Source organism: Scaptodrosophila lebanonensis, unplaced genomic scaffold (genome assembly GCF_003285725.1).
Source record: "Scaptodrosophila lebanonensis strain 11010-0011.00,11010-0021.00 unplaced genomic scaffold, SlebRS2 tig00000001-arrow-pilon, whole genome shotgun sequence".
Taxonomy (NCBI): Eukaryota; Metazoa; Arthropoda; class Insecta; order Diptera; family Drosophilidae; genus Scaptodrosophila; species Scaptodrosophila lebanonensis.
In genome coordinates this window covers 22,455,230-22,481,859 of record NW_022060529.1, presented here as the reverse complement: position 1 = coordinate 22,481,859, position 26,630 = coordinate 22,455,230, and the positions used below count along the sequence as shown (strand labels likewise).

The 26,630-nt window shown below is 36.1% G+C and overlaps 2 protein-coding genes across 3 annotated transcripts in view; one reads left to right on the top strand and one right to left on the bottom strand.

Moving 5' to 3' along the window:
- Positions 1-21,868, top strand: part of LOC115633703 (gamma-1-syntrophin) — a 48,204-nt gene extending 26,336 nt beyond the window's left edge. The window contains exons 4-10 of the mRNA XM_030531163.1: positions 3,444-3,729; positions 4,765-4,929; positions 6,009-6,193; positions 6,911-7,069; positions 15,948-16,172; positions 21,068-21,271; positions 21,556-21,868. Coding sequence (XP_030387023.1) covers positions 3,444-3,729; positions 4,765-4,929; positions 6,009-6,193; positions 6,911-7,069; positions 15,948-16,172; positions 21,068-21,271; positions 21,556-21,666 — 1,335 coding nt within the window. The 3' untranslated portion in view covers positions 21,667-21,868. The remainder of the gene's footprint in view (positions 1-3,443; positions 3,730-4,764; positions 4,930-6,008; positions 6,194-6,910; positions 7,070-15,947; positions 16,173-21,067; positions 21,272-21,555) is intronic.
- Positions 8,620-10,122, bottom strand: LOC115633704. 2 transcript variants are annotated; one of them, XM_030531164.1, is made up of 3 exons: positions 10,018-10,122; positions 9,741-9,773; positions 8,620-9,595 (listed from the first exon to the last, which is right to left on the bottom strand). In XM_030531164.1, exons 1-3 carry the CDS (start codon positions 10,019-10,021, stop codon positions 8,736-8,738), a joined length of 897 nt encoding a protein of 298 aa, XP_030387024.1. In that variant the 5' UTR covers positions 10,022-10,122; the 3' UTR covers positions 8,620-8,735. The 2 variants fall into 2 exon arrangements, with proteins under 2 accessions (XP_030387024.1, XP_030387025.1); XM_030531165.1 differs by lacking the exon at positions 9,741-9,773.
- Positions 21,869-26,630: the final 4,762 nt, after the last annotated feature.

Sequence of the window (26,630 nt, the reverse complement as noted above, 5' to 3'; positions counted from 1 at the left end):
CAGAAGACATTGCTGGGATGGGTTGTTGCTGGAAGATATACAGGGCAAATACCTCCTCAACAATTCAGAGTTAACGTTGTCGCTCAAGTTAATGATTGTTCTCTCGACACCTTAGTTCAACGCTTTTGGGAACTCGATCGGAGCCCGAATGAGTCGAAGGCTGTGCGCCAGACAGCTGAACAAAAGGCCTGTGAAGCTAACTTCACCAAATCAGTACAGCGCCTGTCTACAGGACGTTTTCAAGTCGAACTTCCGTTCAAATCCGATCCCGCTGTACTAGGGCTTTCCTTTCAAACTGCTGAAAGACGATTTTTGCAACTTGAGCGCAAACTCGCAAGAGACAAAACTCTCCATGACATGTACCATGACTTCATGAGAGAGTATCGTGATCTTGGGCATATGTCTGCTCTTGAATCTCCTCCTCCAGGACAGCACTACTACATTCCTCATCAGTGTGTCCTGAGACCTGAAAGCACCACAACCAAATTGCGTGTGGTGTTTGACGCTTCTAGTAAAACGTCAACGGCCCTATCATTAAATGACACTTTAATGGTTGGGCCGACTATTCAGAGGGAGCTTCATTCAACATTTGTAAATTTTCGGTTGAATAAATACGCAATTACTGCCGACATCTCCAAGATGTACAGGCAAGTAAACGTGTCTGAAAAAGACAAAAAGTACCAGCTCATTCTCTGGCGAGAAAGCGCCTCTCATGAGCTGCAGTCCTTTAAGTTGAACACTGTGACATACGGGACTGCATCAGCGCCATTTTTTGCTGTGCGCTTGTTGTTTGAATTGGCAAATATTTATGCTCGATGTCACCATGTCGCGTTAAATGTCATTAAAAATTGTTTTTATGTTGACGACATGCTGGCTCCTCATAATGATGTATTTCGTTATCATCTGCATGAGGATAGCTTTACTTCGTTGAAGCCGACAAAGCGAGATATATTGTCTCATTTGTCTGAGCAACTTGGACCTTTGTGCCCCATCGTCATAGCGGCCAAAACTCTGTGGCAAGAGCTGTGGCGATTTAAGAGGTTAGTTGGGCTGCTAAAGCAACAGATTTGGGTGATAAATACTCGTAGGTTTTGCTCAGCAGTTTTACATCACTGCCTTCGATGCAAGCCCAAGTTAGTTGAGCAAATAATGAGAAATTTGCCAGGTGATCGCCTTCGAGAAGGTCGACCTTTCAGGGTTTGTGGACTCGAACTTTGCGGCCCATTCCATGGTAGCTATCGCATACGCGGAAGACCGCCCGTTACAACTTACGTAGCGATATTCGTTTGTTTTGCCTCGAAGGCCGTTCACCTCGAACTGGTAGCTAATTTATCCACTGAAACTGTCCTTAACGTCTTTACAAGGCTCATCGGGAAGCGCGGCCTGCCGGAAATGGTCTTTAGCGACAACGTGACGAACTTCGCGGGAACAAGCGGCTTGCTGAGGGACATGCCGTCGGCTTTCGAGCGGAGAAAGGACGCCCTGACGGACTATGCGGCAGAGCGACGAATCGATTGGTGGTTCATTCTTCCCCGACCTCCTCACATAGGAGGATTGTTGGAGGCAGCGGCGCTGCTAGGCGACCAGTCCACGATGTTGGCGGTGCTCCGTGTGGATTTGAAAGACCGGGAGTCCTTCAAAGGGGCCGGAATGTTGGAGCACCCTACTTAGCTTCTAAGCCTTTTCTTTGCGCTCTCTATCGCGCCCTTTACTGCGATCTCTGTGGCGCTCTCTTTGGGCATTACTTTTCTTATGCCGGCCCGCTGACTTGTAGCGGCAGCAGGCAAATCACTTGTTAAATACTTCTCGCACGGTCAACATCGTTATTGCACAATTACCAAGCCATTAAAAGCCATATTAATAATCAAAGAACACCGCGTCTCAATTGATAAATAGTTAAATCTTGTTGTCGTTTTCGCTAAAAAGCTAGCGATTTTTCACTATATAAACTATGTAAACTATATAAACTATATAAACTATATAAACTATATAAACTATATAAACTATATAAACTATATAAACTATATAAACTATATAAACTATATAAACTATATAAACTATATAAACTATATAAACTATATAAACTATATAAACTATATAAACTATATAAACTATATAAACTATATAAACTATATAAACTATATAAACTATATAAACTATATAAACTATATAAACTATATAAACTATATAAACTATATAAACTACATAAACTATATAAACTATATAAACTATATAAACTATATAAGCTATATAAACTATATAAACTATATAAACTATATCAACTATATCAACTATATCAACTATATCAACTATACCAACTATATAAACTATATAAGCTATATCAACTATATCAACTATATAAACTATATAAACTATATAAACTATATAATCTATATAAACTATATAAACTATATAAACTATATAAACTATATAAACTATATAAACTATATAAACTATATAAACTATATAAACTATATAAACTATATAAACTATATAAACTATATAAACTATATAAACTATATAAACTATATAAACTATATAAACTATATAAACTATGTAAACTATATAAACTATATAAACTATATAAACTATATAAACTATATAAACTATATAAACTATATAAACTATATAAACTATATAAACTATATAAACTATATAAACTATATAAACTATATAAACTATATAAGCTATATAAACTATATAAACTATATAAATTATATAATTTATATAATTTATATGGATTTTATAAATGTATAAATTATAAATACTTTATATAAATTCAAACTTCTTATATAAATTATTAAATATTGGAATTAGCAATACAAAAACACATCTTCACTATTTAATAAACTAAAGAACGTTTAGAAAAGGTTCCGATTTAATTCCTGAATAGTTCCTATGTTTAACAGTATACTATTTTTTCTGTGTCCTGTCCTCAACATTTGAAATAATAATGAACTTTCATTTCTTTTTCATTTGTTATTCGTTTTTGTTATCCTTCTGATAAAACATCCATACATTAATTTTTACAAAAGTGCTGTAAGCGTCTCCAGTTGAAAGCTTTATCAAAAGGATTTCCAGCATGGTTGAACTTATGATTTACTGCATAACTGTGCATTTTTCTATTGCATGACTGTATAATATAAAAATAGAAACTCAATTAAGGCCGACATGAAAACTGCAACAAAGCAAAATGTACATACTAGGAAATTATTGGCAAAGGTCAGCTTGTAACTGAGCTCTAAAAGCTTGTATTGATTTCATTCACTCGCTAAATTTAATTAAAAAGTAATAGATGTGGGCGACTGTTTATAAATATTCCAGCTACGTGACATGACATTGTGAAGGGACATAAATCAATTCACTTAGCTTGGCTTGCAGCAAACCTAACACATAAATATTTATCGATATTAAATAAAGTTAAATGTTATATTCTCGAACAGGAGCGCATGGTGCAGATAACGCGTCAGAAGCAGGGTGGCCTGGGGCTAAGCATTAAAGGCGGCGCCGAACATAAATTACCAATATTAATCTCGCGCATCTACAAGGATCAGGCAGCGGACATCACCGGCCAGTTGTTTGTGGGTGATGCGATAATAAAAGTAAATGGCGAATATATCACCGCATGTCCGCACGATGATGCGGTCAACATTCTGCGCAACGCCGGCGACATTGTTGTCCTGACTGTCAAACATTATCGCGCTGCGACGCCCTTCCTGCAGAAGCAACGTAAGTAGACAAACATCCTGACATGAGTTTAAATAAATTGACACCCCCCACACCCACAGACGACCAGCAGACAGACTTACGGGCAAATATATAGAGAAATTCCAACAGACAACGAATAGTCTGTTAACTGTTGAACATAGCCCTTGTTTTTGTTTTCTTATTTTAATTAAATTAAAATTAAACAGCATTACGCATGACTGAAAAGCGGCAAACAGCCCAACAAAAAAGGCAAAATGGCGCACATTTTATGTCTTTACTTTGGCATTTTTCGCTACACCTTGACATGCTACGTGCAAATCATTAGATTGTGAACCGGAGCACGGTTTCAGCCCCTTTGCTCCAAAGCATTTGAGGTTGTGTCCTTCAAAGTCTTGGGGTCGTTACTTGTGTACGTTCAACACCCGTTTTTTTCTATACTGCCGCGCTTAAAGAATTCGCTAAAGAATTTAATGCGACCTTTTCGCCAGACCTTTTTTTCATGCTCCAAAAGATCTCAATAAAACCATAAAACCCACATACTGTCAGTTTTCAAGAGACAATTTCTAATGTTCATTCACAGCACTAACAATGTGCATCAAATTAAAGTTGCAGGCTCCAAGTGGCATTTGCAGTGGCTCAGATAAAATTAAAAATGTATGTGCTTTTATTGTAGTAATATAATTCATGCACCACATAGTAAACACTCGAATAAAGATACTCTAAGATATGCATATACAAGTATGTATGTTAATACATATGTATGTTAATAGTGCGAAAATGATAATTCCTAGCATACAATAAATTCTTAAGCAATAACATATGATATTAATCTAATTACTTGTAGTCAAAAGACTAATTCGATTTGGCAAGCTTCAAGCATTTGAATAAATGCACATAAATAAAGTTTCAGATATATACCAGAGTATGCATGTACTTGTATGTACAATCAAATTAAATGAAGCCAAATTAAGGAACTACTTCCTTATTTTCAGCTTATTACATTGTTCGTTTGCCTATCAAGGGAACTTAACTTTAATTCTTTTATTTTCCAAATAGTAACAAAGGATACGCCCGAATCGGACAATGATGTCACCTGCGCTGAACTGAAGGCCGATGAAGGTTACAAGTCCTCGGTCAATAGCGGCACCATCAGTCGCAGTTGCAGTCGTCCCATGTCCATTTGCTCAGAGCCAGAGAAAAAGTGGACAGACGTGGTGGCAGGTATGTTGCAATCAGCCGACAGTAATATGTTTGCATGCACACTGAGAGAAAAAAGGATCGGTTAAATCAAGACATTTCTACATAAGCCAATAAAGTTTCTTGCCTATTTCAAGTCTCGCACTGGCTACAATATTACACTATTACTTTTATACATCCTCAGGTAGTCCTTGTGAGCTCAATTTCATTTATTTACTATATCGAAAACACTGTGATAGCTCTGTTAGTAAGTCCAGGGAAAACATGTGTATTTTCGCATCGAACAGCAGCATAGTGACCATGAAAGTCTAACGAAAATATGTTGAATAGTTGAAGGTTATTCCCTATCTGAACAGTGATTACTTAGTTAATTAATGCTTGTGCCTTTACTTCTAGTATATAGTAGGTATGTGCAGCTGCCGCCGTCGCGTGGCACACATATTTACAAAAGTACACATATGAGTATGCATATAGTATATACGTGTATGTATGTATGTGTGCATTCACGCACAGAGCCTATCCTTTACGCGCAATTATATATCTACGTAGGTCTGCCGATGTTTGCTTGCAATGCTTGCGTCGACTCAAAATGGAAGACTATTCATTTATTCACCCTTTAATTTTAACCGGAAAACCCAACATAATTAATACCCTTGTGATGGGGATGTAAGAAGCGGAAACATCTTGAAATCAAAGAAGTAAGACCAATTAAATAATTTTTAAAGTCAGAGAAATTGGGAATAAGAGACAGGCAGCCACCGCAATCAATTACAAAATAATAAGTATACCAAAATAAATATTTCTTAGACATTATTCTTTGTTACCCAATAAATGTTGAAGGCTATAATTAATTAGCAATCATATTATATTGGTGATGGTAGTATTCAAATTGTAATAATAAAAGTATTTCAAACATTGATTGATTGAACAAAAGTATTTCAAACATTGATTGTTTTTTCCTCGATTCAGCCAATATTGCTTGATTTACGTAAAACCTTTGGGCTTAAATGTAAAATTGAATTGATATGAGTCAGCCTTTGCCCGATTTGTGCGAGGAATGTGCTCGATTTTACTAAGAATCATATTTAATATCGCTTTTGCAGTGCCACTGATGATGGCCTATGTGACGCGCTATATCTATGGCACGGACAAATTGCGTCCTAACGCGTTTGAGGTTCGCGGACTGAACGGCGTCACCACCGGCGTCATACACTGTGATGAACTGGCTATATTGAGCCAGTGGCTTAAACTGATTACCGACAATGTTGTGGGACTTACACATCTGCAGGTTAGTTGGGGCGAAAGCGAATAACATTAATCACTGCAACTGGCACTCAATTAAGCAATTTGTATGCAATGGCAACGAAAAAGCTCACAAACAGTGCAAACAGCAAACTGCAAGCGGATGCATAAACAGATAAAAAATATATTTACGTCAGTAAAAAAGCGAAAGGAAAAAGAAAACAACAAAGATGTGCGCGAATACAGAGCGTATGAGCAACGTCCGTTTTGCATCTGCCACGGCACAGTGGGCCTACAGACTCCGTTTTTGGACCAAACTCCAAATGAACATCAAATTCTAAAGAACTTTCAAATTCAAATACACACTATAGACAGCTTTTTAACTCGTTTTAACTTTACCTTCCTTAAGTGAATATACTTGTAAATTGTAAGAAGTATCTTTAACTCTACAGTATCTTTACTCTTAAATTTTATTAATTTTAACGGTAATTTTTAAAGAAAGAAAGTTACAGTTAATAGGAAAATACGTTGGGAAACATTTTTAAAATTTGTTTGCTTTGACTAACATTATGTTTCCTGGCCCACTGTACTCTGTTGCTCTTTCTGTTGCATACAAAAAGAGTCAAACAACAATGTATGCTTACATACGGTATGCGCGTGTGTCCGTATGTAAGGACGATGGACTTTTTATATCTGCCATTTTTTGGCACATATACGATTTCGATTACATAACTAACACGTATGCGCTTATGTTTAATTCCAGATGAAGCTCTACAATCGCAATTTTGCCGTCGGCGAACGCATCGAGTACATGGGGTGGGTAAATGAGGGCGTCATCAACAACAACATATCGTGGCAAAGCTATAAGCCCAGATTTCTACTGCTCAAGGGCACCGAAGTAATGCTCTTTGAATCTCCGCCGGTAAGTGTTTTCGCCCGAAACCGAAAGTCTAAGCCGAAACTGAAACGTAAGCAACTTAACAATCCATTGCCCCTGGCCTTCGGGGCCTCTGAAGCTGCTTTGGCTCTTTCGCTAACGAGTTCTGCTCTTTTATTTTGCCTATTTCGGGGAAAAGCAGGCATCCAAGTCAATTTTTGTAAAAGCATCAGAAATTGCTGCCATTTCTTGACCACTGGCAGCCGCATTTTCATGTTTCACGCTTGCGATGTAAGTTCTTTGTCAACTAACAAATTTGGGTCATACTCCCAGAACTACCAGGATTAGTAGCTAAGAACTGTTGACACAAATTTGTGGCTCAAATGTGTGCGCTCTGAGTAGCAAAAATACAAATGCACACAATTCTTGCTTGTTTATTTGTTTGTATTGGACCTCAGAAGTTTTCATCCTCTCAGATCCTGCATGCTTTGCACTTCTTTGTTTGCAGCATAAAATATAATTTCAAGCCCTTACACATACACTTGTGCGTGAAATAATAAATATTGTGCATTTAACTTACATACGAGTATATATGTGTATTTGTATGCACACGGAGAACAATCAATGTAATTGACAACCAATTCTTTGAATATAATTCAAATTTGTGCTTACAGATAGGTATAAGTATTAATGGACAATATAATGCCACAACTACAAAAATCTGCTTCAGGACGAATTAATTACATGGCACCCGAAGTAATTCTAGTTCAATAGTTATTACTAGAAAGGTCGCCAAAAACCAATATAAAATAATTTAAAAAAATTTCAAGCTATTCGCAGCAATTATCCCATTAAAAAGCTCATTAAATTATTACTTCTTTTTAACCGGATTCTCCCTCTAAAATGTTTCCCAATAGTCTTCAAAATCTTATCTAATATGTAACGTATTTTTACTATCTTAAACATTTCCTATGATAAGTATCCCTACTATTTTTTCACTTTTGGAGCACTTACTTAAAACATAAGAAATTAGAAATAAATTGTATAGAATATACATAATAATGCGCTTTTGGGGTGCTCTTATTGGGGACAATCCACCTTACAAATTAGGTCAAGAAGAGATAGGACGCAGGGCCCTGCAATCCATTTTCATTGTGAAAATGCAAGTCCATAATTAAAAAAATAAGTTAAGGACGGTGCTACGAAAAAGCAAAAGAACGTACCGAGCGAAATCAATAAGAATCTTTTAAAGTGTCACAATAATAGCACCAAATCACCATCGTGAATAAAAATACACTTTGTTTGTAACCACCACACATTTTAAAAGGCTTTTAATAACATAATTATGAGAGAATTATGATCCATTAATATTTGTAAGCTAATTCTTCAATCGATTCATAAAAACATATGGGGTGTGGCACATTGTAGCACACTATTTTACTATTTACTATTGATGATAGTAAATATTAAAATATAATAATTATCACTAGCGTTCAGTTGAATGCTATCGAAAAAAAAATAATGATCTGTATTTTGGTGAACGTCCATAGAAATTCCACATTTCAAAACCATCTAAAATACATACTATCCCGCAATTTGGAAGTAATTCCAAAAGCAAGCATTGTGCTACTTTAGGACATTTTATTATTGTCAGGTTTTATATATGGTTTTAATAAATATAATAAACATAATCGCCATTAACTGATGTCAGTTACTGCCGACAGAGCACCTCATAGGAGTCAAGGCGGATCTCGCGTCCTCCATAGGGGATGAACAGACAACGCTGACGGGCAGAGATGAGACCAGGTGTCAAACTGCCCTGATAATGTCCACGTCCATAGTATATGAAATCGCCCTGGCGGGTGCGTCCCGTGGTTACTGCGTTTGGCGGCATGCTGTGATGGTGGGGGCGTACCCATACGTAACCATATCCAGTGAGCACCTCGTATGTGGGCTTTTGAAACTCGTAGCCCCCGAAGCAGACGTAGGCACAGCCCTTGCTGGGGATAACTTTGGCTGGCAGCATTTCACCTTCGTGCATAGCACGTCCGGCATAAATGGGTGTCCGATCTGAATCATGACCAGCAATGACAGCACCGGGGGGTGTATAACTAGGTGTGGCAGATAGCCAAACATCTTGCTGCTGATAAATAAGCACCTCGTAGGTGGACACGCGCACCTCTGCGCCACCAAAAGGAATATACAGGCAGCCGTGCGAGGGATGGATCTTGCCAACACTTAGGCTATTTGCGTGATGACCGCGGCCCACGTAGAGTGGCTCGCCGGTGCGAGTCGTGCCGCTGCGCACCGCATTTGGAGGCACTGAGCCGCCGGCACAGCCTACCCAGGCAAAGCCCTGACCCACCAGTACCTCGTAATGTGTCTTCTGGTGCTCGTGGCCACCATAGCTAACGTAGGCACAACCCTTACTGGGTATCACTTTGGCAGGCAAATTCTCCCCTTCATGGAACGAACGGCCCACATATATGGGAGAGCGATCACAGTCGTGGCCGCCGATTACGGCATAGGGAGGTAGAGCGGCATATGGCGTCGAGTGCACCCATGTGTGTTCTGCAAAGAGAGACAGTTTGATGTGATAAGCAATGGATAATGGTGATAAGATATGTGTATAGGAAGGGTGAGTTAACGCAGGTTTTGCTTTTTGGTCCGATAGTTAAATTCAATTACAAGTAGAACAGCCAGAGGCACTCCTTACCAACGCTCACAACTGCTCCCGGCTGCACGGCGCCTGGAAGAGTTCAAAACAGAACACTCAGACAGAATTTAACAAAAGTTTCCATTCGAAAGCAAGCAAATTGCATTTTATGAACTGTTATAAAGCCATATGGAAGCTTCTTTTCTTTTTTTTGTGCATTTTTCACAGCAACATACAATGATATATGTGGTAGTATATAGTAAATGCATTTACAAGTAAACTATAAAGCTTGCAACTATAATATTATTCTACATTATTCTACATTGCCCGCACTTACCCATTATTTAAGGCACAAAGTTTACTGATAACAAAGATTTATTTAAAAATTAAAATCGCGCGAATTTCAACGTCACTTGGGAGCACAAGAACACTTCAACTTCTGTTTATCGACTAAATGCGTTGTCGGCATTGCTGTCACGTTAAAAATGCTCAAAAAGGCCCACGTTTTAGTGTATAGGTTATCGAAAGACTCTCTTATGTATGCATAAATATAAAACTGAAATAGTATTGATAATATAGGCACAGGTGTTGGTTACTCTATAAACATTATTAAATAAATGCTCGTGTGAATGTGCCTCAAAGCTCTGGCTTTATCTTATCGTAGGGTGAGTCACGCCTAAGTGTGAAGGGGACTTTACGAAAGCTACATATACATATATCACGCTTCAATAAATAATAATTTCGCAATTATTATATTTTATTATTGTTGTTGTTTTGTTTTAGCCGAACTTCTTCTACATAAAAGTATCTCACTTACCTTATTGTACAAGTGTTTTGTATTGTTATTTATGCCTGAAATTTTAATAAGATTGTAAGTCGGTACTGAAGCCGTTTCATTAATTATATCGCAGAGTTATAAAGACCGTCTATTCATCGTTTTATAATTGAAAATCAAATATTTTACCACCACTTACGGCAGCATATTTTACCTTTATCAGATATGTATATACATACATACGTGTATTGTATATCATAATTTCTCCCAAAATATTTATTAGACATTTGATTTATTTGTTTTGCCAAGTGTGTTGTTTGAATTTTAATTAAATTTGCGCCTATCCACTCTAAAAAATAAGAATATAAAATGAAGAATCGACTACCTAAAAACACAAGGTTATGCCAAGTAACATAAATAACAGATTCACTCTACCGTTATTCGGACTTAATAGATAATTACAATTCTTTCCATTACAATAGATGACTTTCTATCTAAAAATAAACAAATAATACTTTCAAAATGCATGGAATGCCAGAATCTCATCTAATGGGGCAAGATACTTTCCCCCTTAACAAATTATTTGTATTAGAGCATTTGCAGTATTACTATAAACATATAGAAAAAAAGGAAAAATTGAAATTAATGAAAGTCTTCATTAAGTAATAAATAAATAATTAATAAATGCAATTTCTTTTTATCACTGATATGTTTAAATAAATAAGGACTACTCACTATCCAATCATTATTTTAAAAGTCTTTCAAAGTAACAACTAAGTATATGCTTATCCATATCTAGCTAGGGCGAGGAATTTTGTTGGACTTGTCTCGAATACATAAGTGATATTAGTCATGCCCTGAAACGTATTATTGATGAGTTTAATAAATTGATTTAAAATTTTGTGACTTTCTATTTTGTATGACCGCCGTTTGTATATGTTGGCCAATCCAACGACATTAAACACACTGTAATGCAGTGACTATATAGATATAATAAAGTGTATACTTACATTTGTATTAATTATTAGAAAAAGTGCTTTTATGATAAAGTTGACATTTTTCTCGAATTCGTGAATTTAATAACTGATTTAATTAAATGTAACCATCAGCTACTTGTGTTCGTCGACTTTACTTCATTTGTTCACTTTATGATTAATCACTAAAGTCTACGGGTATTTTGGGTTAGTTCTTTGAAGTATCCAAGCTGTGTATATAGAATGACTTGCTCTAGATTTTTAGACTAGAATTTAATTATATTCATTTAACGCAAATCCCCCGAAACAACAAATAGTAATTGGAATCATTAGATTACTAAGGCACACAAGAGAGCCAGACAAAGCCCAAAATCATTTAACAGCTTATTTGATTGTCGCTTAGGACAAATCATCGCCGCGATCTTACTATACCTACCTTCAAACATTCATACAATTTTAAAATCTGGCAGCCAAATGTTCCAGCACTAAAGCCATCCGTACAAATTGTACAGCTTTGATGACGGTCGCGAGCATTCAGTGCCAGACCAATTAGAGTCAGATCTGGTTGGAGCGTAGGTTATATAAAACGCAAATAGGCGTAGCGAAATGGTAAGCAGAAAACGCGCCAAATGTAAACGCGCACCGAAAATAGACAAATCAACATTCACAAAGCAGACAAAGACAAGGATCAATAGTGCCTTAGTTTCTAACAGACGCACGCAAACACGGACACACACACACACACAAACATGCAAAATGTCAAATATAGCAGACACACACACCCATCCCCCCAACCGAAGTACCCAAGGACAAACTTTTCTGAAGTCTTGGGCCAACTGCGAAAAGCCAACGAAATTTTGGCAAGAATTTTATCGATTTTTTGCCATGGTTTTGGCTACAACAAAGGCCACAACAGGCCACGACAAGAGTCATAGGTGGGGCTGGTGGGGCGAGGACGTACAGCACACACACACACACACATACACGCACACAGAAAGAGACAAATACCGACTGGCTATGTCATTTGCCACACATATAATGCGTGAAATTGTTATTTTCCAACGATTTTTCATGTACGTATATCCACATCCGTGCGTATTTGTGTTTTTCATTTTATTCCACCACAATTGAAATTAATTTCAATTTGTTGCGAGCATTTGCAATCAAGTTTTATTTTAAGCTTTTTATGAGTTATGCACAATACATGGTACATACTTGCACATATAGTATATGTATAGTAATATATATTTTCGTTCCCTGGCGTATGCGTTTGTGTGTGGTTAAAAAAAACTGAAATAATGAATGCGGTTTTAATTTACTTTGCCGGCATACTTCAAACCGGCGACGTGAATGCAAGGTTTTTAAAGTTCCCTATGCTATACATTAAATTTTTGGTGTCAAGATGAAGCTTGTGCTCAACCGACTACCCCACCCCCCTCCTCGCTTACACACACACACACACACACACACACGCGCATTTGTCCTATTTATATGCTCTCTAATGAGCGAGATTTGCATGGGAAATACAACGCGTATGAAATTGTAGCCCAAGGCTTACATACATACGTACATGTTTATGTTGAGGGCATTGTACATTCTGAGTATGTTCTCGTCCGCATATACATATATGTATATGTGGATGGTTGCCGTTAGTTGTTTCAATTACATACGGCTTTTTATGCGCGCCATTCCTGCGCTATATTCTCTTAAAAATTAGATAAACTAATTAGTCGGCATTCGTATGAACGCTTTTGATGCATGTCTTTTGTATGCTCGAGGATAGAGCATATTAACTTGATCGCGGAGCATAGCAGAACTCCGAAATATTGTAGGCGAAACGGTATCATACCACTTGTTGCGGCTTGACAGAGAGCTTCTACCAAGTCTACAAGCTAGTAAGCTACATTTATCCAGCATCATCAGTATATATAGTATGTATAGTAATTCCTTAATTCAGCCGAATATTTGAAAATATATTCATTAACAGAAATTGGTACTATCGGACTTGTTTCATATTCAGTAATAACAAGAAAGGAATGCTAAAGTCGAGCAGGCTCAACTCTTAAATACCCTGTACCACCCCACAAAAAAAGAAATTCAATTAATTTAATTAATTAATTAATTTAATTTAATTAATTAACTAAATTAAATATAAAATATTTCATATATGTATACATACATTTACACCAGAATCGTGTCTATGCGTGTTTGTGTACTTGTACATATGTATGTATGTATGAGTGCATTGGGCCTGGTTATATGGCTATAACTTTCTTTCTGATCAACCTATCATAATGAACTTGGTATACGGATATATAATCACTAACTTAATGTGACTATCAAATTTTAGTTCAAAATTTCAAGAATTACGGGAGTTATAGAAAATCGTGAATAGGGGGGGATCAGAAAAAATGAACAAACTCGGCCTTTCTCGGGCTTAGGAGAATCTAGATACCAAGTTATTCTAGCACTTATACTTTCTGAGATCCTTGCGTTCATACAGACAGACAGACGGACATGGCTATATCGACTCGGCTTGTCATCCTGATCAAGAATATATAGAATATATACTTTGTGGGGTCTGCCACGTCTCCTTCTGTGTGTTTCATGTACACTCGCACAAAATAATATACCCTTTTGCCCTTTGGGTACTGGGTAAAAAAATACTTGCCGTGGAGAAGGCAACTTTCAACATTTTTCTCAGCCTTAATTTTTCCCACAAAATTTCTCTAAGCGTGCAAAAGGCGAAACAAATATAGAGAAAATTGTCCCACTAATTTCAATTGCGTTCTAATTTTATTCAAAATATAGTTTTTCAAAAAGTTTTATAATATTATAATATTACATTTATAAGAAGCTGAACATAGTGGATTTAAGATCAATAATTTGGGAGACAAACGTAACAATTTAAATGTATAACAATACACAAACGCACAACTTTAAAGGCAAGTCTTATTTATACTATGTACTTGTATATAGTATTTAGTTAGAAGCAGACCGACACTCGTGAACGAATTGCTCAAGTCACGAGCTATGGCGAGATCAGGGAAACAGCTGGCAGGGTTTCAGAGCTGCTGTTTTAATACAAGAAACTAGAAATTGCCATTTGGAAAATTCGCCTATTAAAATATTAACACACTTAGACATATTATTATTATTTGATTATGCATTCATTCACATCGAAGCAACTTTCAAAGTGCAAAGCGCATTCAATATTCGTAATGGCCTAAGATGCGGTTCTCCCATTTAGTTTTGTGTTTATTTTTTGTAGTTCAAATTCCGCTCGAATACGCAGGACTTTAAAGAGTGATGGGTACAATAACGTTCCACTCTTTATAGAGGGTGGGGGCTGCTCAAAGCTTTACGCTTGCCTTGCTCATTTCGTATCACGCTGCGAGTGATGTCTGAGCTTTTGTGCTGCCGCTGTCATAATTAGAAAGAGGCAGAGAGTCGAGTCGAGTTGAGTCGAGCGGATGCGAAACAAAATGAAAAACTTGTTATGCTTCAAATCCACATAATTGCTAAAAGCAGCAAAAACAAAAGCAACGAAAACAACAACCGACATAATGGTGAAATGTATAGTAAGTTTAAATATGCAGTCTATTGTGCATTTTTCCATAGCTTAGATGGCTGGAGCAAGAGTACAAAGCCTGTCAACATGCTGGGCCAGGCCAAGTTGACTTGCAGGAGATTCAGTCGTACTCGTAGAAAAGTAGCTTGAAATGTCCGTCACTTACATGCATAACTACAAGTATATGTACCAATATTGCAAACCATAATAAGATAAGTATAATAGTGCAATATGAGAAAATAGTATGGGAAATGCCATTGAAAATGTAGTGCATAGCCGTCGGATTTTCAAGAATTGCCAAGGCAACCAATTGGCAGGGAAAACGTTGCAGTAAATCGTAAGCCCTGGCCTGAGGAGTCAGACAGCCTGTCATTCAACCGGTCTCTCTCCCATATGTATGTATATGTATGTATTTATTTGTTGCAGTCAACGAAACACTTTCAACAACTGTGCATGCCACATGAGTGTGAGTATGTAAATTGTGTGTGTATGAGTGTGTTTATGCAATCGTTTTTTGCATCAACTAACAGACGGACTTACTAACTAAATGAATGACTGCTCGTCTGTCTGCGTAACTGACTGGCAGCCATCAAACATACGTTCAACAAAAAATAAAACGCTGAATGAAGTTTTCATTGCCTTTAAAATGCGCCAAAATACTACTCAATATTCGTACATACTATATGTATATATAGTACACGTATATAGTGTATACACAGTACATATACACAGTACATATACATAGTACATATACATACATAGTACATTTCGGTAGCCGTTTCTCAATTTCAGCGGCATATTGTTCAAATACCCGCGTTTCATTATTTTCTCAACATTTGTAATTAAAGCAAATTGTGCCTAAGCCCCGTGCCTGTCCTCGTGCTCGTTTTTTTTTACGCCTGCCTGAAAGCACATAATTGAAATTTGCCCTTTTCTTCTATTTACAGCTCAACGTGGCAGGCATCAGCAAAGCCCTGGTGGTATACAAAGTGTACCAGACTATGTTTCGCATTGTCAAGGAGTCCGAGACCGTCGACAGTCGGCAGCATTGCTTTCTGCTGCAGAGCTCCGGGCATGAGCCACGCTATTTGAGCGTGGAAACGCGTCAGGAACTACTCCGCATCGAGAACAGTTGGAACGCGGCCATTGTGACCAGTGTCATTAAATTGGGCGTAAGTATGCAATTTTGCTAAGCGGTGGCTCCAATTGAAACACGCGGCACCAATACGTAGAAAGGCCATCAATCATGGCTGCCATTATAGTCATAGACGCTGCAATATTTCAACTAGGCGCTTCAATTATGCATGAACAATGATTACCTGACAGCCAGGGTAACTATAGGCGGGTAACCTGCCAAGGGCGGGGCAATAAGTTGGCGAACAGTACACACACGCTTTACATTACTGTGATTTGCACGTAATACGAGCTGTGCATTTCATTTGTTTATCATTTCGCATGTTTGGTCGCAATTACTTCTCATATACTCGTAACATTCGAGTCTTGTTGTTGTCGCCCAGGCAGCACACCCACACATCCTCTTAGACACCCACACACCCACATGCTTAGAAATTGCTCATAAATTTATAAATAAACGCTGCCCTAAGGTCATGGATGTTTACATCGAGTAAATCAATACTTGACTACATGTTAAGGCCGCATATCGCAATTAAATGTTCAAACTAACAAGCGAACAAATCGAAAAGGAAAGGACTCATTTGCTAAAGGGTAACATTACAATTAAAGCCGGGCTGCCACTGAGTGCACAATTCAAAAGCTGAACAGCTGATCAAAAGAAAGTTCACTTAGGAGAGTAGTCCATAGATATCTGGCAGCACTAAAGTATATTTGCACTCAGTTTATTTCTGACACCCTCGCCAAATTGCAGACACAATTGTAATTAAATGAATTTAAATGAAACAAGTCCGAGTTTCAGCTCGAATTACTTGAAACACTCGTTTTGTTTCTAATTTCTTCGTTTGCCACTCTAATGCAATTAAATATGAAAGCTTTTAAAAACATATTTTGGAAGAGAGTGTATAAACAATATGACTATTTTTCTTGTTTAGAAACAGTTTAAACTGTTTTAAATCAGTCAATTTTTTAACAATCGCTTCACAAGTGCTGCCAACATCGAATCGCACGCATTTATCCAATATTCTGGATATAATCATTTTATATACATATGTATTTAATTTATGTATAGCTTAGATTGCTAACTTTATTGCGTGTTGCTTGGGAGAAGACATTACGTAATAACAACAACTGTCAAATTTTAGGTGTTTGTTACTGCGTTCATTTAAAAAAAAACTGTTTAACAAAAAAGAATCTCGTAATGACTCCCATCCGGTCCCCAATAACTTTTTGGCTAATATAAATATTATAAATACATATTTACACGCGCCTGCCAGAAACTAAAGCAAAAGACAAACAAAGCCACCACTAACTTTAAGGACTCACATATTTAAATTCAATTTTAAAGAGTTATCATAAATCATATACAGCGCACGTGAGTAGGGCCGTCTATTTACCAACTTTGGTCTTGGTATGTTTCCTGTTGCAAAAACTAAGCCACACTGTTAATTCATTTATTTAGCTGCTTGGATAAGGCAGAACTTCCCAAATGAGAAGTTTATTTTTGAAGTTTCCCTCTGCCATCACGTTAAGCCGCTAACTATGGAAGGAATGCTACTATTTGCCAAATCCAAATGACAATTGCCGTACATGTCGTCCAACAGCGTACGTGCAAAATGTGCATGTCAGACACACATACACACACACACACACACACAGTCACACACAAGTACATGCCACCTAACAAAGTTAAGTGTCTAAATGTTTGCACGCATCAAAACATTTCTGACAATTTCGAAAAGTTACCAGCTCATGAGCTAAAAAGAAAGCTAAATAGAAAACAACGAATGGCAGCCAAAAGCGCACAAAAACTCACGCAAATTGTGTGCATGAGTGCAGAAATAGAAATGAAAATGCTGAAAAGAAAACATTGGCCAAAGACTAAGTGCACAATGTGCAAGTGCATGTCCAGAGGACACGCAAGCAATAACACAAAATCCCGCACTTGCTCAGCTGCTGGACAACAAAGGCGACGGCAAGAAAGCTAAGGAGAAAGGGATATCACAGTGAAGTGGCAAGGCAAATAAAATCTTTAAGGCATTATACCATCATGTGCATGACCATATATGTACGAGTATATATATATATATATATGTTTGTGGGTGTGTGCGTGTGTGTGTTTGTTTGTTTGTTAAAATGTCCGCCTTCAACTTGGCTAGAAAACTGTTGAAAAGCCACACGGCATGGCTAGAAAAAAGCAATGCCAATGACCCGTTGCCAGAGACGCATGGCAAACATGCCCAGAAAGCATATTACGCTGATGGCTCTTAGCCAACTCTGGCGGTTCCAGTACCAGAAATCGATAAGTATTATTTCGCTTGCAATATTTCGACACCTAGATAGCCCAGACAACTAATACCCAACCCCAAACAAACAAAACCCGGCTATTGAACTTGAGTTTGACCTTTTTTTAGGGGAATGTACGACTACACCAAGAGAAACAAGAAAGGAATGCTAGAGGCGAGCGGGCTCAATTCTTAAATATCCTGTGCCATAAAAAAATATATATATTTGTTAAATGAATTTTTCTTATCAAATTAAAGTAATTTTATACATCAAAAAATAGTTAACCCATATGAACGTTGAGAATGCAGTTTCTAGAGGCGAGCGGGCTAGAGGCGAGCGGGCTCAATTCTTAAATATCCTGTGCCATAAAAAAATATATATATTTGTTAAATGAATTTTTCTTATCAAATTAAAGTAATTTTATACATCAAAAAATAGTTAACCCATATGAACGTTGAGAATGCAGTTTCTATAGCATACATTTACGTCCGAAAGGTATCTATGTGTCTTAATATATGTTTGTGAGTTTTTCAGACTCTGAAGAATCAGGATACAGAGTTTCGCAATTCTTCATTCATGGCTACTCGTCGTATCATACTGATCAAAAATATATATAATTTTTAAGGTCCACGCCACGCCTCCTTCTGTATGTTACATACTATACATTAGTATACCCTTTTCCCATTAAGATGGGTGAAAATTTGGGCAGTTAAAATGAACATATGTATCGGTTACTATAAATCCAGTCTAAAATCATTATAAGACATATCCAAGTGGGTCACGGAATTGGAAAACCATTACCGTATTGTTAAGAGCTTCTTGTCTAGACGAAACGCAAAAATGAATAACACTTGATTATTTGTATTCCCTAAAAGTATATCTATTCGTTATCCCCACGACGAGACAAGGTAAAACTCGTACTGCCATGTCCGCCTGCCTGTTAATATGCAAAGTAGTCTCTCGGTTTTAAAGCTATTGCACTGATGTTGCAACAATACCTAACAGCAAGTAACTTACCGAAACCATCCAAATAAGACAGCCAGATTGTTAGCTCATTTGGCATTATCCTATTTATTCCATAGAAACTATCAGAATTGTATCGAATGGATTTATTTTAATGATATATATAAGTGGATAAGTACATTTCCAAAGGTGTATTATCTCCAGCTCAAGGCTCTTAAGTTGTGTTTTTTGTTTCTTTACTTGAAATTGTATTCTGTTTTATTATACACTGCAACCTATTTAATTAAAATTGATACTCGTATTAGAATATAATAGAGTCTCATAAAAATGTTTCATTTCAAATATATATTTGATTAATATATACTTCTATATTTTTTTAAATAATTTGAAGCCTTTAAAATTACATATATGAAATATTTTCCTAACGTGTACGCATAGAAGTATAAGTTTGCGTTTTGTTTGCGAATTACCAACGAGCTCAACTCGCATAATTATGCACAATTTAAGTTTGGCGTCAACAAGGCAAACAAATTTTGTGTTTTGTATAATTTTGTCTAAAACAGTAGCCTTGGATGACAACAGACCGGCTTCTAATGAATACGACCCACTCGAATTGAATTAGGGCTACATAAGTGGTTGTTTAATACACAACTCCACTCACTTCGCACAAACAATGCCTAAATTAGTTTTAATTTGCTTGAAATGCTGCTTACCTAGACGCTACTTATGTACTATGTAGTACACCAATGAACATATGTCTGTACGTTTGCGTGTGCGATTCATGTGTTATATTAATTCATGCAAATAGTGCTATGTGCACTCACACACACTTGGCCCGCTAATTGCTTACAATCATGGGCAAAATTATGAAGCCGGCTACAAGTCACAAGCAAATTTTGTTGAATGGGCAACGAGGCGTATACGAATGTGTGCGAATAATAACTGTAGCATAGAACTCGGCGCACGTTCTTTAAGTAAGCAATCATTTTATTGACGGCATACAGTATTAGTAGTGCCGACCACAAATATTTTGCCAAACATGGTACTTCTGTAAAATGTTTGCTTCATAAAAAAAAATTGTTTGAAGGAGAACAGCTAAAGAGCAAGTTTACATAAAGGCTTTTCAATTTTAATTTATTTTCTATTTGGAGGCCAAAAATATTAATTTTGAGGAGTTTATTAGGCAGATTCGACCCCACATGTAAGTTATAGATACAATAGGCCACACTATTTGGATGGGCATAAAATTATAAATATAGTGTATCAATGACCTACTCACTCTCATAGCGGCTTAAAATGTTACTTTTGGAGCAAATCTCATAATGATTCGACGCTTTTCAGTCATTAAGTTATTTGCATAGGCTTAATGCACATATACATAAATTATACAAAGCGTTGTGTGCGCTCACAATGTGTCACGTAGGTTACTTAGCCTGGCTCTGCACAATCCAGTACCAACTCATGGCAGTCGCAAGTGCTTCATTTTGCTAATTAAAAAATGCCATTAAAAACTTGACCATTATGCGACAGCCCCCGAGCCGCAGCCTCTCCATATCTCAAATGACATATAAACAGAGTTTTAAAACGTGCATATTTTTCAAAGTACGCCTAATAAATGCAAAACATCACAACCACCCACTATTGAAACTATATCTTTGTTGTTCCATTTTGCGCACACTCTTTTTAGCGGAAAACTTTTGCCGTTTCACATCATGGAAAAAGTGGAGGCCTCACACTCGACTGGCAGGCGGGATTTTCGCTCACAGAAGGCGCCGATTCGGCCGTGGTCTGGCAATATAAATTCTCGCAGCTACGCGGCTCCAGCGACGATGGCAAATCAAAGTTGAAACTCCACTTTCAGGATCACGAGACGCGCGCTATTGAAACAAAGGCAAGTACAAAACTAAGCAACTTATAAATGGGAAAAAAGATTTAAATATAAATGGCAATCTCTCTTTGCCCGTAAATGCGATTTCAATGCTTTTAGCTATTGCTTTTCATTAGCTGTGTTGGTTGCCTTACTTTTTCCATATATACGTGCATATTATACATACATACTTGTACATACATATTTCGCAAGAAATGTTCTCCAACAAATATATACTATGTTTCTCTTTCATCATCAACCACATCGACAACAAAAACGACAACGAAAACGACAACGCTGAAAAACAGGAGCTCGAATGCCAAGTGCTACAAAGTTTGCTCTTTTGCATGCATGCGTTTTTGACCGCAAAAGTTGCTTCAGTCGATCCGGCATTTTTAAGTTCCATACAGCAGACCTAAGTGGACAGACAGCATAGGAAGCTAAAAATCAAAATGATATTTGTAACTGTAACCATAGCTGTAACTGTACGCTTAACAAGTGGTATTGTATTGTACTGTATTTCAAAAATATAAACTAAGCTACTCTTGACACAGTTCAGACCTAGCAAGTATTGCATTTGTACTATATTAAATTAGTTAATTTTTGTTACTCAGATCAAAGAAGATTAACAGCATAAATATTTATCTATAAATATAAATATAAAAATATAATTAATGTATAACCCCATTGTATGTGACCATTATACAAATAATGGATACAATTGATAACTTAGTGAAATCTCTTGGTGCAACACTGTAATCTTAAACGTGCTGTAGGCTTTCGAAACTTTAGCTCATTTTATTATTTATTTTAAATTTGAAACGAATGGAAGAAAACTCTTCATTTGAGGCAACACAATTATGCTATTATTTTTCAATTTGAATGTGAAAAGAAACGTAGCTGTAATAGTTAATTCTTTGCATTAATATATAATTAAATTTAAGCTTAGCGCGAATACATACTAAATGCAAGGTACTAATTTTAATGCAAAACAATATTCAAATGAACACAACATATACATATATAGTATTTTAGTCAACTTAACTTAATTATGAACCGAAGTGAATGAAAATGGAAATCGATGTGCATTATAGGAAAATTTAATTTTCAATTTTAATGAAATGCATTTGTTAAACTATTATACATATTTGGCTTATATGAAAAAAAAAAAATTACTAATCTCTTTTTAATGCTGAAACTGAAACTGTTGCATTGTAAAAGGTAAATGCAATTAAGTCTTACTTCACACAACAGCCACCGAAATTTGTTGCTTTTCCAACATTCACACACACACATACACATACATACACACAAAGCCGAAATATTTTATTAGATTTTATACAAAACAAAAGAGGATCAACTGTCACGGATAAATTTTTCAAAAGTCAGTCCGTTTCAGTTCGGGTAATTTTGCAGTACCCCATGTCATGCGTCAATTCAAAACGTGTCTTTCACACACACACACATACATACACACATCACATCTATGTACACAATATGTTGCTTTAGTGTAATTTGTTAAATTGTACGAACAATGATATAACTTCAACATATGATTCAGCCCATTAGTTGAGCACACAAATGTCAATCAGATCAGCTTAAAGTGTCACACGTCGCATGATTGGCAAAGGTGTAAGCATTAAATATGCATATGGATATTTACCACTTATGAGTACATATGTATAGTACATACATGTGTACATATGTATGGGTACATACACACAAACGAAACTTGTCAACAACGCAATCATATCTATTAACTCACATGCTCACATGTTCACATGCAAGTATTAACGAATTCAAAGGAAACGAAATCTAACATAGTACGAAAATTGTCAAACAAACAGAAAACTTAAACACATATACATACATACATACATACATCATGCAGCATTGAAAGCTGATATCTATCCAAGCGCAAACTAAAAGTTGCTACATATTTACAACAAGAACAAAACAATACACACACATACTAACGAAACAAAAGAAATAGCATAACAAACGCAAATTAAATATAAATGCAAATATTTATATCAACCTATAGCTATATATACAATAATATATGTATACAAATATATGGAAACGCATATTGAACCCACACGCTCCCATTAAACGAAAGCAGAACACATAGAAACATAATTTTTAGAAGCATTTTTTATGTGCGCATAAAAGTATACTTCAATATAAACAACAGCAGTCTCCAATATGCTGGTGTGTTTTACATTTTGCCCGTTTTCGGTTGATTTTAAATCTTGCACGAAAAGACGGACTCGCGCCAAGCTTGCTAACCCAAGCCTGCACTTCAAAGCTCGTACAGCCGTTCGATTTTTCAAGAATATAACTTTGATTAAAATAAACGAACAAATTAGAAATTAAAGTTGAGATATTTTTATGTTTTTTTATGATTATTAAAATTTCAGTTAGCATTAACCGCCAAACAAAGAACAGCATCGATTTAATTTAAATCAACTTTTTCTGTGTTTTGGTTTGTGGGTTTCACCACCAACGGTTCCGTTATTACAGGGCTTAAACGATTCGAAACACAACCGACGCAAAATACTCGATCTAAATGTATCACACACCTGATTCATTAATATCCGTGAACTATTTAAATATTTTAAGCTAACGAAAGGCACCTAACAAGACCAAAATACGTAATTTGCACCACGAAGCGAACGAAAAGGAAACCATGTACACTTAATTAATGAATATTACAATATGAGCGGAAGAAGAAATACCTAAAAAATAATGGAATACCTTTTCATTTGTTTTTAAGCTTATCAGATTAAATAGCCGATTTCAAAAGAAAAACAGAAACCAAAGTATAAACTGTGTATACAAAAAAAGTACATCTAAAAGTAAACCTATCTACAGATATATTGTATGTAATTATATACTATGTATACCAAATACCAAATGGAATTATAGCATTGATGTGAACAAAAACTACACTTAAAATAACGCAAATTACAATGCTTCTTTATGAACATTTCAGTACGAATTGCTCACATACGACAAATTACCAAAACGTTTGAATTTGTTTCCCAATTTCAGCCCAAGGCATTATCTAAACACTAAATTATTAATTGTAAATTAAGTTGACCTGGTGTTGAGTAGTTGTTGACACGTAAGAAATACATGCATACATACATATAATTTTTATTATTATTTTTTTGACATTTGAAAGGTTTTGCTAGCAAGAAAAACGACGGCGAAAATGCGTTATTAATATTATCTTGCTAATTTATTAAATATGCACAAAAAAGTCCAATAAACTTACCTTAAATTGCATGTTAGTTTTGCATTTCTTTGACCAATTAAAGCGATTGAAGTGTTTGACTAAATTGACAACTGCAACCAAAACAACATCAACAGGAAACCAAAAAAATAAATAAATGTAATGCTACAAAAATTGAAGACTAGTTGTTTTTGTTTCCTTAATAGTGCTATTGTTAAATGTTTACTTGAAACCGTTAAACACACACGCCCTGCCGCACACATTCTGCCACTCGCCACCCGCATAACTGGCCCGTTGTCTTTTTTGTATTTTCAGGAATCCTTGCTATAAAACCGCAAACATGAAACAATGCAATGCATTGGTATTGGTATGTAACACCTGTATGAAAAGTGCATATACATATAGTACATATGAATTGATTTCATGTTCAAAAAGTGCACTAAATTGTTGTTGAATTAAATCAATTCGTTAAATAGATTTGACTTTAATTGACCTGTTCACATATACACATACAACTAAATTGGAATGACAGATTGATGAAATAAATATTTAAATTTACATTAACATTATTGCCGACAGTGTTTTATAATTGTAAAGCGACCGATTTACACACACATTTTCTGTTAATAACTATGTCGATGACAAAAGGTCGCTGCTGTGAAAGCTTTCGCTGAATGGATAAGGTTTGTTACTTTACTAAAAGTACCAATGGGGATGGGAATTTTGCCAAGGGAATTTTGCCAAGGAAAATTCAGACCTAAACCATTTATACTTACTAGTCCCGCAGAAGCTTACAATACCCTGCAAATGTACTTATCCACTTCCAATAACTTATTATTATATACATTAGTATATTATATATAGTTGTCAGACACGAATTAAATTTTGGAGCATCTGTAATTACAAGTAAATAACATCGGATCGGTGCATAACTGCTGAAGTATAAGTGGAAAATTCTGCCTAGTTTGGAGCTCTCTGTTCACAAACATAATATTTAACTTTACTATTTAACTTGACAGACTGGTATTCAAAAGCAACTACATATGCTGCAAGGACAAGCCTGTGGATATTTAAAAGAAGCAAAGCATACAATAATCAGCTAAAGGACAGATTTTACCAATAGTTGTAGCAGGTAAATGAAATGTGTTATTTAATGACTCTTCATAAGTCACAACCCCCGCGCCGACGGTATTGTTTGCTGACAGAATAGAACAACAAAGTATTATTTGGTAATAAATACACATAAGTACTAGATACAGAAACTAGACGAGCCATAATTTGGCGCTTGGCGTAAGGCCAAGGTCCCACAACCTCAAGAGACTACCAAGGCTTGGCAAGAGTATTAAAAACTGCAGATTATACTCGTATGACACTGACGATGAACTACCCGTTCACGTTTTGGAAGCATCCATCAGGATGCTGGCCTATTGACGGGGCATATACTCGTACTCGATTTCCAAATTGTCTGCCCATTAAAACTCTCACGCAACCGTTTCCTTTGTTTAACTTAAAATAAACTTTATTTAATATAAAATGTTAACAGAACAGAGGCTTAACTTATTTATAGCACACAACTGCAATACGAAATTAATTAGCTGGCCATTGAACTTTTAAATGGCTGCATTAAAAGCTCAATGACAAAAATGAAATTAGAATTTTAGCTATTACGGTATAAATGAGTAAATATATAGTAGTACTTAGATATGAACGATTGAAGCAAAATTGATGGCTGCAAATTTTGCTTCAATTCAAGAAACGAATGAAATATAATTGAAAGTACAATAAGCCGCAATTGTTTTGCTCAAAATGGCTGATTTGGCAAAACACTTGCAGCATCTTTAACTTGAATGACAAAGTGTTCGAAGCAAAGAAATTAAATCTCAATATTTGCAGTATGACAAAACCTCTTCAATGGCTGTTTGAAAAGATTTTGTCTCTAAATTCCCTAGATATAATTATTTGATTCGTATTTTGTAATTGTTATAATTTTGGTGTTGCTTTGAAGCGTAAGTATGAAACATATGGCAGGGTTTGTATATTCCTCGTACTTCGGCAGCATTTTACCTTTAACTGATTTCAGTGAATGCATAAGTTACTGAAATCTCAACTATACTTGTATATATATAGTAGATAGTATAGGCGCCT

Coding starts and splice junctions, on each gene's coding strand:
- LOC115633704 (XM_030531164.1), bottom strand. Junction 9,596..9,740: donor GGGAGCAGTTGTGAGCGTTG/GTAAGGAGTGCC, acceptor CTCTCTTTGCAG/AACACACATGGGTGCACTCG.